This window comes from Syngnathus scovelli, chromosome 11, assembly GCF_024217435.2.
Source record: "Syngnathus scovelli strain Florida chromosome 11, RoL_Ssco_1.2, whole genome shotgun sequence".
NCBI classification, from domain to species: domain Eukaryota; kingdom Metazoa; phylum Chordata; class Actinopteri; order Syngnathiformes; family Syngnathidae; genus Syngnathus; species Syngnathus scovelli.
The window spans coordinates 3,616,134-3,630,526 of NC_090857.1; the positions used below are offsets into that span (position 1 = coordinate 3,616,134).

A 14,393-nucleotide genomic window follows, 5' to 3' on the forward strand; every position below is an offset into this window, starting at 1 on the left:
AGGCCGGGCTTTTGCCGTCGCGCAGGAAGCCTCCCTTCCCAAGTCGGACTTTCGGGTTGGCTTCCACATCCTCCAGACAGCTCAGCAGAGCCGGGGATGTTTATTATGATGCAAACCTGCCTTGGCGAGATGCAATCGCAACACACAAGCAGCAGACCTGGACGTGCATAGAGCGTTTAAATGAGAAAAGCTGGCTTATCCCTTTTAATGTTTTGTAATCAACAGCAAGACTAAGGGACGCATTTTTCTCAGCGAGATAACTGTAGTCATCTACACTGATGCTAAAAATATACTTTGCAAAAAAAAAAACGTATTTAACTTTGTCCTCCTCCTCCCTCGCCTCCTGTCCTGACACTTCACGCCAAATGGAAGGATTAAAAGGAGACGTGGCCTCGCTCCAGAGGGATGTTGGGGGAATGGAATCATCACTCAGCTATTAGACCCGCCATGGAAGGCAGTGTTGATAATCTGTCCGTATCCTTGGTTCAACATCACTCTGCCTGCTGCCTAAGGCGGAGAGATTCAAGGCATTTAACACATTGTTATTGTAGTAATACACTTGACAGACTTACGACACTAAATATTTGTAAATACGAAGCGAGTAAAACTGATGAAATCCTTGTCATTACAGCTCAGTCTTGTGAAATAGAAAACAACATAGCTGCAGAAATATTCTTTTTTTCTCAGTAAATGTTTGGCGAGTTTAAATAAATAAATAAATAAATAATAAATAAATAAATAAATTTTGTCTAGCTTTTTAGATCCATCCTCTCATTTGGCAGTGTCTTTCAAGACACAGTAATGCTCAAAGCATTCAGATGTTTCTATCACTTGATTTGACAGTGATTTAAAATTATTCATCATTAACATATACTACAAATTTGAACTTTATTGAAGAAATTATAGCCACTATTATAAAGTATTGTTGAAAGCGAACAATAAATCATAATAATCCAGATTTTAATGTTTTATTTGTTTGTTTTTTTAAGAAAGTTTGTTCTGAAGAGATGAAAACAAAAATACTGACGTTACCAGAGAATTTCCCTACCCTCCAAAAAAAAAAAAAATCCACAATATAATGTTTGTTTTGTTTTTTAAGAAAGTTTGTTCTGAAGAGGTGAAAATAAAAATGCTGATGTTTCCAGAGAATCTCCCTAACCCTCCAAAAATTCTAGCGCTTTCATTTCTTCAACTAACGGAATGACAAACGCTTGGCCTTGTTGAAATTTTCCTTTAGTAGGCTGCCATCTTCAGGCTCAAAGCACAACTTACACCAAGTAGAACTTTCCAGCTGTACTGTAGACCAGCCGGGCTTCTTTTATTGCATGGTTAAGGCTACAAAACGAGAAAAACATGCAAACGAACATATTGACATTTTTGGTTGACATTAGATTCAAGTATGGATCGAATAAGGTTATAGACATCTCAAGATCTATTTTGTAATTTTCTCCACCACAGGTCTGATCTTCTCCACATGACTCAGACGCTGCTGCCAAATTAGTTTTTGTGTCCCACAAAAGCAAAGTCTGTGCACAGCGCTTAATTTCACCGTTCATATTCTACTGAAGAGTCCTCAAAGTATCCGTAGAGTAGGCACAGAAAGGCCGTAGCTTTGCTTCGGAACTCAAACCTGCTTGCTGAATGGCAGTAGTGTTCCATTTTGGTGCTCTAAAAGGAACCGCGGTATTTACAACAGAAAAAGACCATGAAAATTGTTTATGAACAAAGGCTAAACTAACAGGGGCACTCCTTGTCCTCCATTCTAGAAGTAGAACTGTGGTGGACATTAACTGAGCCATCTGGAGACATTGATGACAGCAAAGTGTCGCTTGGGGAGATTGGTGACAACGTATTGTCCCTGACCAATTCCTTCATTTTACAGGTCCTGGTGTTTGCGTAGGGGCCAGGATCGCTGTCACTGGGAATGGGGTCAAAGGTTATGGTGCCATTGTTGAGGTCCAGTGTTGTCGGTGGGGACATGTCAGGAGCCGAGGTGTGATGGTAGAGATCCGTGGGGCAGTCATCCAGGACGGGTTCCTGTTTTATGACCCGGCCCATCATTTCTGATGTGCAGACTGACGGGGACGAGACAATGGTGAGACCGTGAGCGCGGGCTTGGATCTCCAACTCCTAAAAGTTGGAAGAGGACTCTGTCAGAACTGCTTCAAATATATATCAGAACTGTTTCAGAATTAGAAAATCTCTTGCAAATACTTTGCAAGTGAGAACTGACCTGGATTCGAAGCATCAGGTGACGATTTGTATGCTCCAGCTTCCGCTGTCTGCACTCGAGCTCTTTGGTCCTCTGTTGCTCCCGCTGCAGTTTGCGTATGTAGTCAACTGAAGCTTTTAGAATGGTGCCCTTATTCCAGCGCATATCTCTGGGGTATACAAAAGGTCAAGAGTCAGAGTCAGCTGAGCAGCTGACCAGAACAACAGAGGCTTCTTCATGGCTATTCTGAATCAATAAATCACTGCACTTCACTATGTGAAGAGGACACTGATTAAAATTGTGTTAATAACTGAATTGAGTTGAATGGACAGAAAGATTTTTTTTAAAAATGGTAAGTGTGTGTGAGGAGTTTTAAAGCATTCAAAACATACTTACGGATCATTTGATTTTGGTATTAAAGTTCCAAGTTCTTTTATGCGATCGTTGATATTGAATCTTCGTCTTCGTTCAACTACAAGTTGGGTACAAATAAAATTGTATCGGTAAAGTTTTGAAGCACACATTTTCATTATGCTTGAAAAAAAAAAAACATCCTAAAATGCATGAAAAAGATCATTCATTTGAAGTAGTGCAACTATCAGATTGTATCAATTATTCAAAATTTTGAGTTCATTCATTTGTTTTCTTTTTTTACAATGTATAATATTTGGAACACTTAAAAAGTTTGCCACAAAACTAAGAAAGACTCACTCAAGTTGTGATTGTCCTTTTTCTGTCGTTCTTTAGCCAGAGCACGAACCTCAGCCTCTTTGAAGCAAAGACAAATGCGAGATTATTGCTATTAAATGGGTGAGTCAAAGCCAACAAAACACATTTCATGTTTATTCTCTATAAGCTGTTATCTGCACATTTCAAGTTGTTTACTTTCAGATGGAAAACTTGGATTTATGTCAGGCTTGACAAGAAATGCTCTAAGGATTTGTTAAATAAAAAAAACTAAGCAATGCCAGTTTAACACATACATTGATTGTGATTCATATAATATGCGATTTTGTAATTTTAAAAAATCCAAATTAATTTGATGTTTCTTACCTACTGGAAATCCATCTGATCTTTGGTAGTTTTCATACCGCCCACAGGTTCCAGGTTTGCTCAGTACTTGTTTCATGCCAGGAGCTGGAGACATTATTTAGCAAATAATTGAGAAGATGACTTCATTGTGCATTTCTAAATTGCACACAATATAACCGCTGTACTATCCTCAAGATGTCATTTGAAAATATTTGAATGACAAGAAATGTTCCAAAAAATATCTCATGTTTGTTTTAGTTAGCAGTTAAGTATCAACAATTTGGACAAAATAATAATAATGCAGTGTTTTTACCTGAGTATTCCCTTTTGATGTTTGCTGGGCAGGAGTTGCTGATGGCTAGGCCTGACAGGGGAAGTCCTTGGTTCCCGTATACTTCCAGAAGATTACCAGACACAGGTATCTTTGGGGAGGGGCGGGGCATAATATATGACTTTGTAGTTCTACACATATTTGTAAATCATAATGTGAATTATACTTACTGTGGTGTTTAGCTGAAGTCCTTGATCCATAAGTCCAAGAACATCCTCGTTGTAACTTGTCTCCATGCTGATGATGTCATCAATAACTTCATCCATCTGTGTGAGATTGGAAAATCTTTCATTATAAATAAATACTACATACTGGGATAGACGCTATCAATTTAACTAAATGTAATGAAATAATGACCTTTGTTACGCGTACCTCTTTCTCACAGTTAGAGGTGAGGGTGAGATGAGCCATGGGACTGTTGGGGGCGCTGCTGGCAGGCCCGGGTGGCATGCCGTGTTCGGGGGGCTGGCTGGGGCACTGGGCGCCAGCTTTGCCTCCCAGGGTGGTTGACAGATACTGTCTCACCTGCTGCCTTTGGTTCTGCTGGATGTGGTACTTGTTGGGATTTTCAAGATGGGATTGCACCTACATGAGGAAAAAATGACAAAGGACTAATTCTTTACAAATTCCCAATCATGATTTCCAGTCCTTAGATTAGGAAGAGCAAAAAAGGTGGATAGTGTTGGAGGTACAGGACGGTGCTAATCGTTAGCAATAAGCTCAAAATTGTAGTACATCAATAAAAGTAGATCAACAATAAGCTTTTAAACCACTGTTGAGAAGACTTTTTTTTTTTTTAAAGGTAGTCCTTTTCAGGCCAATAAACCACATTTTCTTAATTGATTCCAAAGAAATCAAACCCTGTGAGGTAATGATAATAATCCATCCATTGATCTATTTTATATACCTAAAGTAAATAGGAGAAATAGAAAGGAGGAAATCCACATAAGCAAGAAGCCTGAATTTAAATCCCCATGTACAGAACTGTAAACTGGAAGCGCTAACCAGTTGGCAACATGCCTCAATGGTAATAATATACCGTTATAATTAAATATTCACGTGTTTACATTTGGAAGATTTTTTTCTGGAGTTTTGCCGTTGTTCGTATAAGAATGGTGCAAGTTCATTAGAATGACGCTGCTCTGCGAATAGTTCATGACAAAACTTCAACAAGAAATTCACACTGTCAGCAAAAAATACTACAATAAATAATATATATAATAATAATAATAATACTAACAATAATAATAATAATGCAATAAAAATAATCTAGCCAACCTACCTGGTAGTGACTGTACTCAAGCATCTCCAACATGATATTTGTTTGCAAATACTATCTTCAAACACGCCGTAGTTACATTCACTATGTTGTCCCGTTATTTTGTTAGCCTAGCATGTGTAAAAATGGAAGCAGTCAGCCTTTCTGGCTAAGTTATCAAGGATTTAATGCTCATTAGTTATGCAAGTTAAGAAATGGAGGAGGACGCAGAAACGAATCCTCCCCACTTTTGTGTTGTTCGGGCTAAACTATGAATTTATGTCTTTATGAGACCAGTTTGACGTCATCACTTTCAGCTCACAAAGAAGTCTTTTTATCATTTGGCCAGTCGTCTGCGAAATGAAGATAGCTTAAGGCCAACTAACATTTATTCTTTCGTTCCGCTCATCAAGTATAGAACATTGTTTGTTCTGATTATCCGGCCTACAACCAAGTGCTTCTGTTCTCGTCCAAACCAGACATACCAAAACATGAATGTACGGTTGGTTAAAAAAAGAGTCTAGTTTTGTAAGCATGCTTCAAAGTACATTTAATATGCGCATTTTGGTGGACCATGTTTAAAAGTACACAACCTAAGGGGGCCAATTTTTTAGCTTCATGAAATCAGTGGCATTTCCATTTTTTCTTTTTTTTTTTTTTGTCTTGCCACGGGCATCATTCAGTGCTTGACTTCATCTGTCGTATTTATAGCATTAATTGGGGTTCATACCTGTGCCAATTAATTTTATAGATTTACTTTTGGGGAAACGACTGACCATGGTGTCAAACACAAACTATTGGCAATGTCCCAAAAGGGTGACGCGGAAACTGTTAAAAAGAAATCTTCTTCCATCAAATCAAATTACAAATTAGGTTGGTCGGTATAAATTACGGAATTAAGATGAAAGAACAGATAGTACCAATCTGTGTTTTATTTATCGTCCACCAAATGTCTTCCAGAGTGTGAGAAACAATCGCGGCAATAGTGCACGACAAAGCTTTTGCTCCAAAGAGGACGTGTTTCTGAAAAACACGCACCCTGGGGTGCATGGAGGGTGGTCTCTCCAACGAAAACAAAGTTTAGAGTGGCAAATCACATAACCAACCATGATGATTTCTTGAACCTCTGACTACTTTCCAGCGCAACAATTAGCAAAAACTAGTAGCCGTTACAACAATGTGAATCAGAGCTCTGACGTGACCTTTTCTTTTTTTTTCCACTGACGGCCGTTAATCGGCCGTTGGTTAACTCACAAGAAACTACGCACCATATACGTCTGCTTAAATGATAACGAATAGCTCTGCCATCATAAAATGCTAGTAGAAGTAACACAGCACACCTTTGTTTGGTTAACTGGAAACCGACTTGGATCTGGGGAGACAAATACAAACCCTGTAGCATAACAGTGACTGTTAAAAAAAAACTAAGAATGCTTTCATTGTGGAGTCATAAGCAAGTATTTCGTTAAATTCCCTCTGCAGTGTGGCCTTTGGGTGCAGAGGCAAATATTAACAAAAGGATGTCTCTTCAAGTCCTTACAAGCTCTGACTTTATCTACCGATTCTTTGTGAGACAGAGCTTTATTACCTTCTCACACACGGGCCCACATTTTAAATGTTGCCTTCAGGAATAATAACATTTCAAGAGATGGGCGGAATAGATCTATTCTTATCGTTCATGTAGCTTGTTTTCTTTCTGACAACAAGCCTCACTTAGGGGCTTTTATTTTCATAGGGGGATACCAAACATTTACTGAGAGTTGATTGTATTAAAATGGTCTTGGAGACGTATTTTAAACATCGTCATATGTTATACTTAAGATGAGTGGCGATAAGGGAATTCAGAGAATTGGAATGTGTGCAAAGAATTATGTGCTTTAAGCGTAACAATACCATCGGTCTTATTATATTATGTATGACAACCTTTGAAAGTCTTTTACAAGCTAGTGTTTTTACTTTTAAATGAACCTTTTAAACCTTTTCGTGCAATGTGGCTATAAAATGTGTGATACACCTTTTGATAGCCAAATCTTTCGATGGTATCGGGTCTGGTCAATCAGCATTAGCCCATAAAACAGAAATTATTGTACCCAAAAATATTGCCTGCCACTGAATAGTTTTAGGTGGACAGGAAAAAGTTAGCATTTTTTAAGTTCAATTAAATTGTGTCATAAATGAAATCTAAAATCATTAAAAGTGTCCCATTTAAGCCATACACAGTAGAAGACAATAATGTGCATTTAAATTTTTCTGATCCCTTTGCCAAGCATTCCAAGGTACAGTCGTACACTTGTTTGTAGATTTGACCATTTGTATTTTTAACTAAGCACAGATTACAATGTAAAGATAATTTTTGGGGAGTTGAAACAGATTCATTTCATTCCGCTTCATTTTAATGTGGAACATTTTGGTGTGCAACCGGAGCCTCGTTCCACTTTCCGCAGCATATCAATTAGCACATAATGTGACAACTTTGTCAAGCTGCTTTTACTCATTACTCATATTCAGTTTTGGCAAGGAACCTTTCGTCAGGCAGCGGAAAGTTCCAGTCCCTGTTGTGTTTGTTGGGTATCCAGCATAAAAACTTTCACCTAAACTTGATTTAGAAAATATATGTTTCGCTATTCTGATGAGCAGTATCAGATATTGTAAAGGCAAACTACTTCATTAAGAGGAGGAGCGCTGAACAAAGACATGTCTTTGCGCCTTAGCCTGTGGCTAGTGGTTAAGATTAGCAAGAATTCAATATCCTTTTCCAAGAAAAAAAACACATCCCATCTATCCAATCTCTGTGTGAACTTGCACTTGTTCAAATGACTAACAATAGCGTTTAATTCCCTTGGGTCTTTCCCGTCAATGCTTGTAAGAAAGCAAACATTTGATTGATATTTATGCGAGACATTTTTTTGAAGTTATTGTGTACTGAAATATATAAAGATAAAAAAAAAAACATTTTATGTTGTGTAAGCCAATCAAACTGTGGCATATGTGGAGCTACAGAAAACTGATTTAAGCCTCGAATCTAAGTAACGGATCAGCTTGGCCAGATGTAAACAAGATTACATTTTGAGTATATATATGTAGTATATATATATATATATATATATATATATATATATATATATATATATATATATACACACACACACACACACACACACACACACACACACACACACACACACACACACACACACACACACACGGTGGGGCACGTCCGCCTGTCAGTTCAGAGGGCGCGAATTCGATTCCACCTCCGGCCCTCCCTGTGTGAAGTTCGCATGTTCTCCCCGTGCCTGCGTGGGTTTTCCCGGGCACTCCGGTTTCCTCCCACTTCCCAAAATTATGCACGGTAGCAGTGGTTGTTTGTCGTTGTGCCCTGCGATTGGCTGACGACCGGTTCAGGGTGTCCCCCGATGACTGCTGAGATAGGCTCCAGCACGCCCGTGACCCCCGTGGGGTCAAGCGGTATAGAAAAGGGATGAATGGATGTACTTATATGAATGTCAGATTATGTTCATATGCTTTTCTTTGAAATAATCTTCATGAAAAAAGCCATGCAAGGAGCAACAGAACAGGACTGTAGGTATTATTTGTAAGGGTTAACAAATAAAAGGCTCTTTTCACTCGGTTTCAAACATTCACCAAAATGAAAAAGTCAAAGACACAAATGTATCTTTATTCCCCTCTGGAAGCCTCCGGTGTAGAGAAAAGGTCATCGCTTAGCCGCAAATGTCTGCATGTATGATGATTTTAAAATGTTGCCTTTTTTCTAGGCCATCAAGTGCTATACGAGGGTGTGCATTCGTGCTCAGGGATGGTAAGAAAAAAATTAGGATGACGTTTATAAGAAAATCAACTCTATACTTTCAAGCGACATGCTAGCAGGCATAAGGATGTATTTATTTTTGGGGTCACGGGTGAGCTGGAGCTCATCCCAGGCGGCTTTGCCCCAAAGACCAAGTACATTCAGGACAGATCGTTATCGCAAGACACGTACCACAAACAGATGCGACATTCATATACCTCTTTTAACAGGATCTCGTTTGAGAAAGATTTGCAAATATTTTGATGTATTTTTTACACAACATCTCAACTTCATTAGAAGACAGACTTATAGAAAGTCACACTTCCTCTCAGCCCCACTGCACCCCCCCCCCCTCCCCTCCTATCCTGACTTGATCCTGACTGTAGACTGCAGAGATAAGAAATAAAAAGGCATAACAAAGCAGAAGGCCCGCTAACAGTGGAAGATGCTTCATTCCGATTGCGGAACTGTTGACAAATACTTCAAAATCGCTCATTTCCACAGTCATATTTCTCAGTCGCTCTCCATGCCAAAGCTTCCTTCCGCTCCTCAGGTTTTTCCTAGAATTCCCTAAACCATGGGATATGGGGAATCGGGCTTGGGGGGGTTATGGCAAACACATAGCCTAAAAACAAAGCTACCATTTGTTTGACAGAAAACTGCGTTTTGATGATAAACTTAGGATGTTTGTGGTTTGGGTTGCTGCAATTAAACATTTAAAGTTTAAAAAAAAAAAAAGCACAAGACACACCCAGGAGGTTCTTGTCAACTTTCAGTGTCTTAATGAAGTACTCAACACTAGTATTTAATACTGCATACTACAATAATGCAGACTGTTGATTTCATGTCTCGTGTTTATCTTTTGAAGTCAAATCTAAATGTTTTCACTCGGCGGCAAAAATAGAAGAATTGAGCTCAGTGTTCTAATATGTTGGGAGGGGAATGTAAGATATGTATTGTTTATTTTGAGCGTGCCTATTTTGGGGGGGGGGGGGGTATGTTGAAGGAGATAAAAACTCATGCCTGTTCTGAAATGCTCACTATTAAAACCATTTATTTTCATTTGTATTGTGCATCTATTGCTAGTCTTTCTAGTTCAATATGAAAATCTACAAGAAATATAATACATATAAATATTTTACCCGACAATTTGGTAATGCGTATTGTATTGTGCATCTATTGCTAGTCTTTCTAGTTCAATATGAAAATCTACAAGAAATATAATACATATAAATATTTTACCCGACAATTTGGTAATGCGCTTAATTACGATATTTCCAACCTCGGCCTTAACGTATTTGTTTGAACTGTACTGATTTATTTTTTAAATTAGGTACTCTTATTCTAAATGAACAGTTTTGCATGTGGCTGTGCAAACTTGCAGCTGGGCCAGTTTGTTACAATTTGTTGAATTAGTTTGAAAACTCTGAGGAGCTTTGTGTCTTCTTCTATTTCCAAGCCAGAAGTATTGCACTTCTTTCTGGATGGATTTGCTCCGGTGGGTGCCGAGAGTCAAAAGGCTCTTTGTTAGCCATTTCAATAATATGTCACAAAGCACTGAGGGCTGTTGCGATGACGGTGGCGGTATTAGATTAGCTTAGTCCGATAAAGTCGGGCATCTCGTTCATGATTCTGTTGTCACGCGACACGGGTCACAAAATAACAGAACATTTCCTGAATTTAAATACCAAGCAAAAATATGGCTCTTATCACAAGTCGAATCAAACGGCGTGAGAAGTGATAAAGAATATATTTTACTTTTACCAGCGCCTCTTTTTGTTTTATAATAAATATTTTTTTATTATGCAGTAGGTGTATTTGCTTATGTTTATTTATTCCTTACACCCTATTTTGTGTTTTAGAAATTATTTTATTATTGATTTAATTCTTTTATTAATTATTTAAATTCATTAATTAGGGATTAAATTATTTTTAAACAGTAAAAAAATCTTAACATTGTTTTATAACATTGCCTAAAACCAGGATTTGACAGCAACACAATGATGGAGATGTGAGAAGCATTCAAGCGTGTATAAATTTAGACATAAGATTTCTCAACCGAGCATGAAATAACTACAGAACATCTCACGAGCACGGAACCACCAGAGCATAGCAACTGAGGCTCTGATTGAAAAAAAAAAAAAAAAATGGCATTACTCTGCAGGACAGAAGCCGAAACCAAAAGGCTTTAAATATACATAAATATATTCGACTTACCTTTTTGTTTTCTATGATGTCAATCAGCCACTTTGCCACGGTTGCTGTCTGAGGATGATGAACTTTTTTCAAAACTTTACCATGTTGGAACTTCCTTCCATGACACAATCATGCATCACTTGCAAATTGACGCAATGACGAATCCTCAATTGGTTGTTTAGGGAAGGAAGTCCACTGGTTTAGTATTGTGCAACGGGAACGTTTCCTCCTTTGGTGGGAGGACATCATCTAATTAGACATTATCTAATTCATGGGTTTACCCGTTTACTTTTGTTGTCTTCATAATAGCAGCTAAATTTAAGATGGATATTCACTTTCGGGTTTTCAAAGCGCTTACCTTCCTTTGTGGGCACCAAAAGATTTCAGTGGGGGGGAGGGGGGGGGGCTTCAACTGAAGGAAATTAACGATATTTTAGGAGCACATGTATATCCGCACACGTGCAGACGTGAGTCCAACATTCCATTTAACAAAATTACCCATGAAACAAAACATCATATTCATTACACAGTGTCCTCATTGAACTCTTTTTTTTTTTTCAACTGTGCTATTTGTGAAGCTAATGATGTCAAACCATCAATTCCGAATTTCTGGCAATAAACGTGACCAAGGGCAAATTTGAGCTATCTTTCAAAAAGTGGATTTATGCCAAAATGACAACTCTTGTCATGCTATTCTTACCACTGAAAACAGGAAGCATGGCTTGTGAATCAGCCTTTTTAATGCTGAAGTTTAAAAATGTGGCCTTGATTTTCCAGACTCATGTATCAATTGCGTGAGAAGAGATCTAGTGAACTGTCCAGAAATCATTTCACAAAATAGTCATCCACTTATTAACATTGTTTCTTTTCTTCTTTCTTTTTGTTTTGTTTTTAAACCTTCATTATTTAACACCCACTCATTTCTCATTCAAAGTCGAAACTGTGTGATCAACACAAACTCATAAGTTTAGACAATCCCATAAAAGCATTTGGCAGGGATTGCGTAGCGTAAGAAGATGAGCCATGGCAAATGTTTTTTTGCTTCAAGCGGGACAGCCGTCCCAAAGCCCCGCCTTGTGTTTCTACGCTCCAGAACTGGAAGCATGCAAATGCATTTCACTGATTGATGAGCACGGATGCAACGTGTTACAAGGCTACTTGTTTACGCACAGAAGCAGATTCAAAGCCCCATGTCCACAAGAATTAGTTCTTCAAAAGATCAAATGCTGGATACACATGTTGGGACATTTTTGGGCCTTTTGCGTGTGTGTGTGTGAGCCAGCAGTGCCACAATAGGATCAGAAAAGTCATTGTGGGGAGGAAAAACAACAACTTGGAGCTATTTTTTAGGTCAATCTTGTCTCATAATGACACTCATTGGCTGGTAGGGGGCAGCGAAGAAGCAGCAAAGTCCAAGCAGACTTCCCAGTCCGCAGTCACTTCACCTATCTCCGATCCGGAGGCATTCCTCGGCCAGCCGAGACGCGGGGTCTGATTTATTAAGATACCAAAGTGTTCACGCTGACGGATTAGAAACGCCGCTGGTGTACTTGTTGCTCAGGAGCTATGGTTGTTAAGATTGCCATCTTTTACTGAGATTTAAAAAAGCGTATGACACATTGCCAAAGTTTTGGAGCCAACCTTATTTTAACAAAGTCGTTATCATGGTTTGCACGGGAGCACGAAAATGATGGAAGTGTGTTAGTGGAAGGCAAACAAGCATATGACTATTTATTAAAAAAAAAAAAAAATCCACTGCTGCCCAAAAGCCTTTTTTTGCCTACAAAAGTTCGGACAAACTTTTCAGCAATGGTCCAAGCACCATTTGTCACACACTGCACTAATATGACCAACATGCTAACCAGCCACGTCACGATTCCGGATCGTTCACTGATTTGTATCTTCCTTTTACTGTCATGTGAGAAAGTTCTGTCAGGCTACTGCATGTGCATTCAGTGGTTTGACTTCTTTAGCTTGCGGCTCTATTGATGCTTAACCAATCGGAATTTACTACTGCTGATTTGTACATTATTTACCACAATAATGACACATATCATAACACTGATTTTCTGACAAAACTTGATTGGTTGAAATAAAAATAATGACGCACCTTTTATTTATGATAAAAAAAAAAATCAAAATGCAAGAGCAAACTCAACCAACCAAAAAAACCGCCCACCCCACTGGAGGGAGTCAGGTTAGCTGGTTAAATGTAATTTATTGTGAGTCTTGAAGTCAAGTGTGTGATGTTGATTCGGTGCACTGCTGCATTTATTGTTGCTTGGTATTTTGTTCTTTGTACTGGATTATTAGTGTGAAATTGTAAAACAGTTGTGGACTAGGGGTTGTCATGGTATGTTTATATCAGTCACATGTAGCCACTCCCTCTATTCATTCTGTACATGTGTCTGGAGGACATTTGCTGAGTCCGTTGAGCCAACAAAATGCTCCTAAACATGGCAGTATTCATATAGTTTGAAAAAAATGTGTGTCTGGACTATTTGTACTTTTCAAATAAATGATGTTGATTAACTAGACCACAAATACTGTGATGTCACCTTACATGACCTCCCTTGTATGGATTTGGTTATTTTCCAGGGCCAATTGCTTTTGCAACAAAAATGGTCAGCAGAGGGCGTCAGTCAAAAGCTAATGCAACATTTTGAACTGGTTCTAGTTGCAGTTTATTTTGTTGACCTTTAAAGTCAAGTTTGACAAAAACTACTTTTACGATGACAAAATATAAATTATTAAACTTTTGAAGGACAGTGAGTATGGAACAAGTTTGAAACAGATTTCTGTCAATGGAACTAGAATATTGTGAGAGTGCATTAAGTGCTATTTGAATGGCGCGAGAACTAGTCCAAGTGAAGGATGGCAACTGGTTGCTTCGTTGGTGACTGGTGGCACAACTGACCTGCTTTGAGTGCTGCTGAGAGATGGGAATGAAGGTCAGCACTCATTTTTGATGCATTGGTACGTATTGTCATCCCTCCTTTTGTATGGCATGAGCACATAAAATGTTTCCCATAGTGTGAATGGATTTTTCCTGCAGTGTAAGTCAATGCACAAAGAAAAATCACATTACGAGCCCATCAAGGTCAAGGCTGATGGTATAGGGACATGGATAATCTCCCCTGGAGGGGTGCAGGATAATGTGCAGCTAAAGACCAAGGGACAACATGCACACTGACAATGGGCCAATAGCTCTGGGACAGTGTGTCAATCAGGGGGGGGCTCAGGAGGATTGACCTCACTGTGTTAACATCTGTTAATTGAACACAGCCTAACCCCCTCAAAAGTCTACAAAATCATCACTAGCGATCATATGCATACACAAAGATTACATTTGTTTCTTATTACTAAATATGCTATTTTGTGTTTTGGATTGAGTAGATTTAAAACACATGCCACCATGCCTTAAATATATTTCCCTGGGTTTAGTATGATCATAGTGAGAAGATATTTTATATAAAGTGTCATAGGACAAATTGCTAGAGGCTAATCTCAGTTGTGGTGGCGGGGGTTGAGATTTTGTGAGTCTTTTGGGGGTGCA

General features: G+C 38.6%; 1 protein-coding gene across 3 annotated transcripts; it reads right to left on the reverse strand.

Moving 5' to 3' along the window:
• Positions 1–1,278: 1,278 nt before the first annotated feature.
• Positions 1,279–10,983, reverse strand: LOC125977360 (microphthalmia-associated transcription factor-like). Of its 3 annotated transcripts, none has more exons than XM_049733776.1 (9): positions 10,859–10,983; positions 3,933–4,160; positions 3,746–3,841; positions 3,558–3,666; positions 3,266–3,349; positions 2,924–2,980; positions 2,609–2,684; positions 2,234–2,381; positions 1,279–2,130 (listed from the first exon to the last, which is right to left on the reverse strand). In XM_049733776.1, exons 2-9 carry the CDS (start codon positions 4,023–4,025, stop codon positions 1,735–1,737), a joined length of 1,059 nt encoding a protein of 352 aa, XP_049589733.1. In that variant the 5' UTR covers positions 4,026–4,160; positions 10,859–10,983; the 3' UTR covers positions 1,279–1,734. The 3 variants fall into 3 exon arrangements, with proteins under 3 accessions (XP_049589733.1, XP_049589731.1, XP_049589732.1); XM_049733774.2 differs by lacking the exon at positions 10,859–10,983 and adding an exon at positions 4,858–5,954; XM_049733775.2 differs by lacking the exon at positions 10,859–10,983 and adding an exon at positions 4,858–5,831 and having other exon boundaries at positions 3,948–4,160.
• Between the last annotated feature and the right edge of the window lie 3,410 nt (positions 10,984–14,393).

Coding starts and splice junctions, on each gene's coding strand:
- LOC125977360 (XM_049733774.2), bottom strand. CDS start 4,890: ATGTTGGAGATGCTTGAGTACAGTCACTACCAG. Junction 4,161..4,857: donor TTGAGTACAGTCACTACCAG/GTAGGTTGGCTA, acceptor TTCCTCATGTAG/GTGCAATCCCATCTTGAAAA. Junction 3,842..3,932: donor AAGAGGTACGCGTAACAAAG/GTCATTATTTCA, acceptor AATCTCACACAG/ATGGATGAAGTTATTGATGA.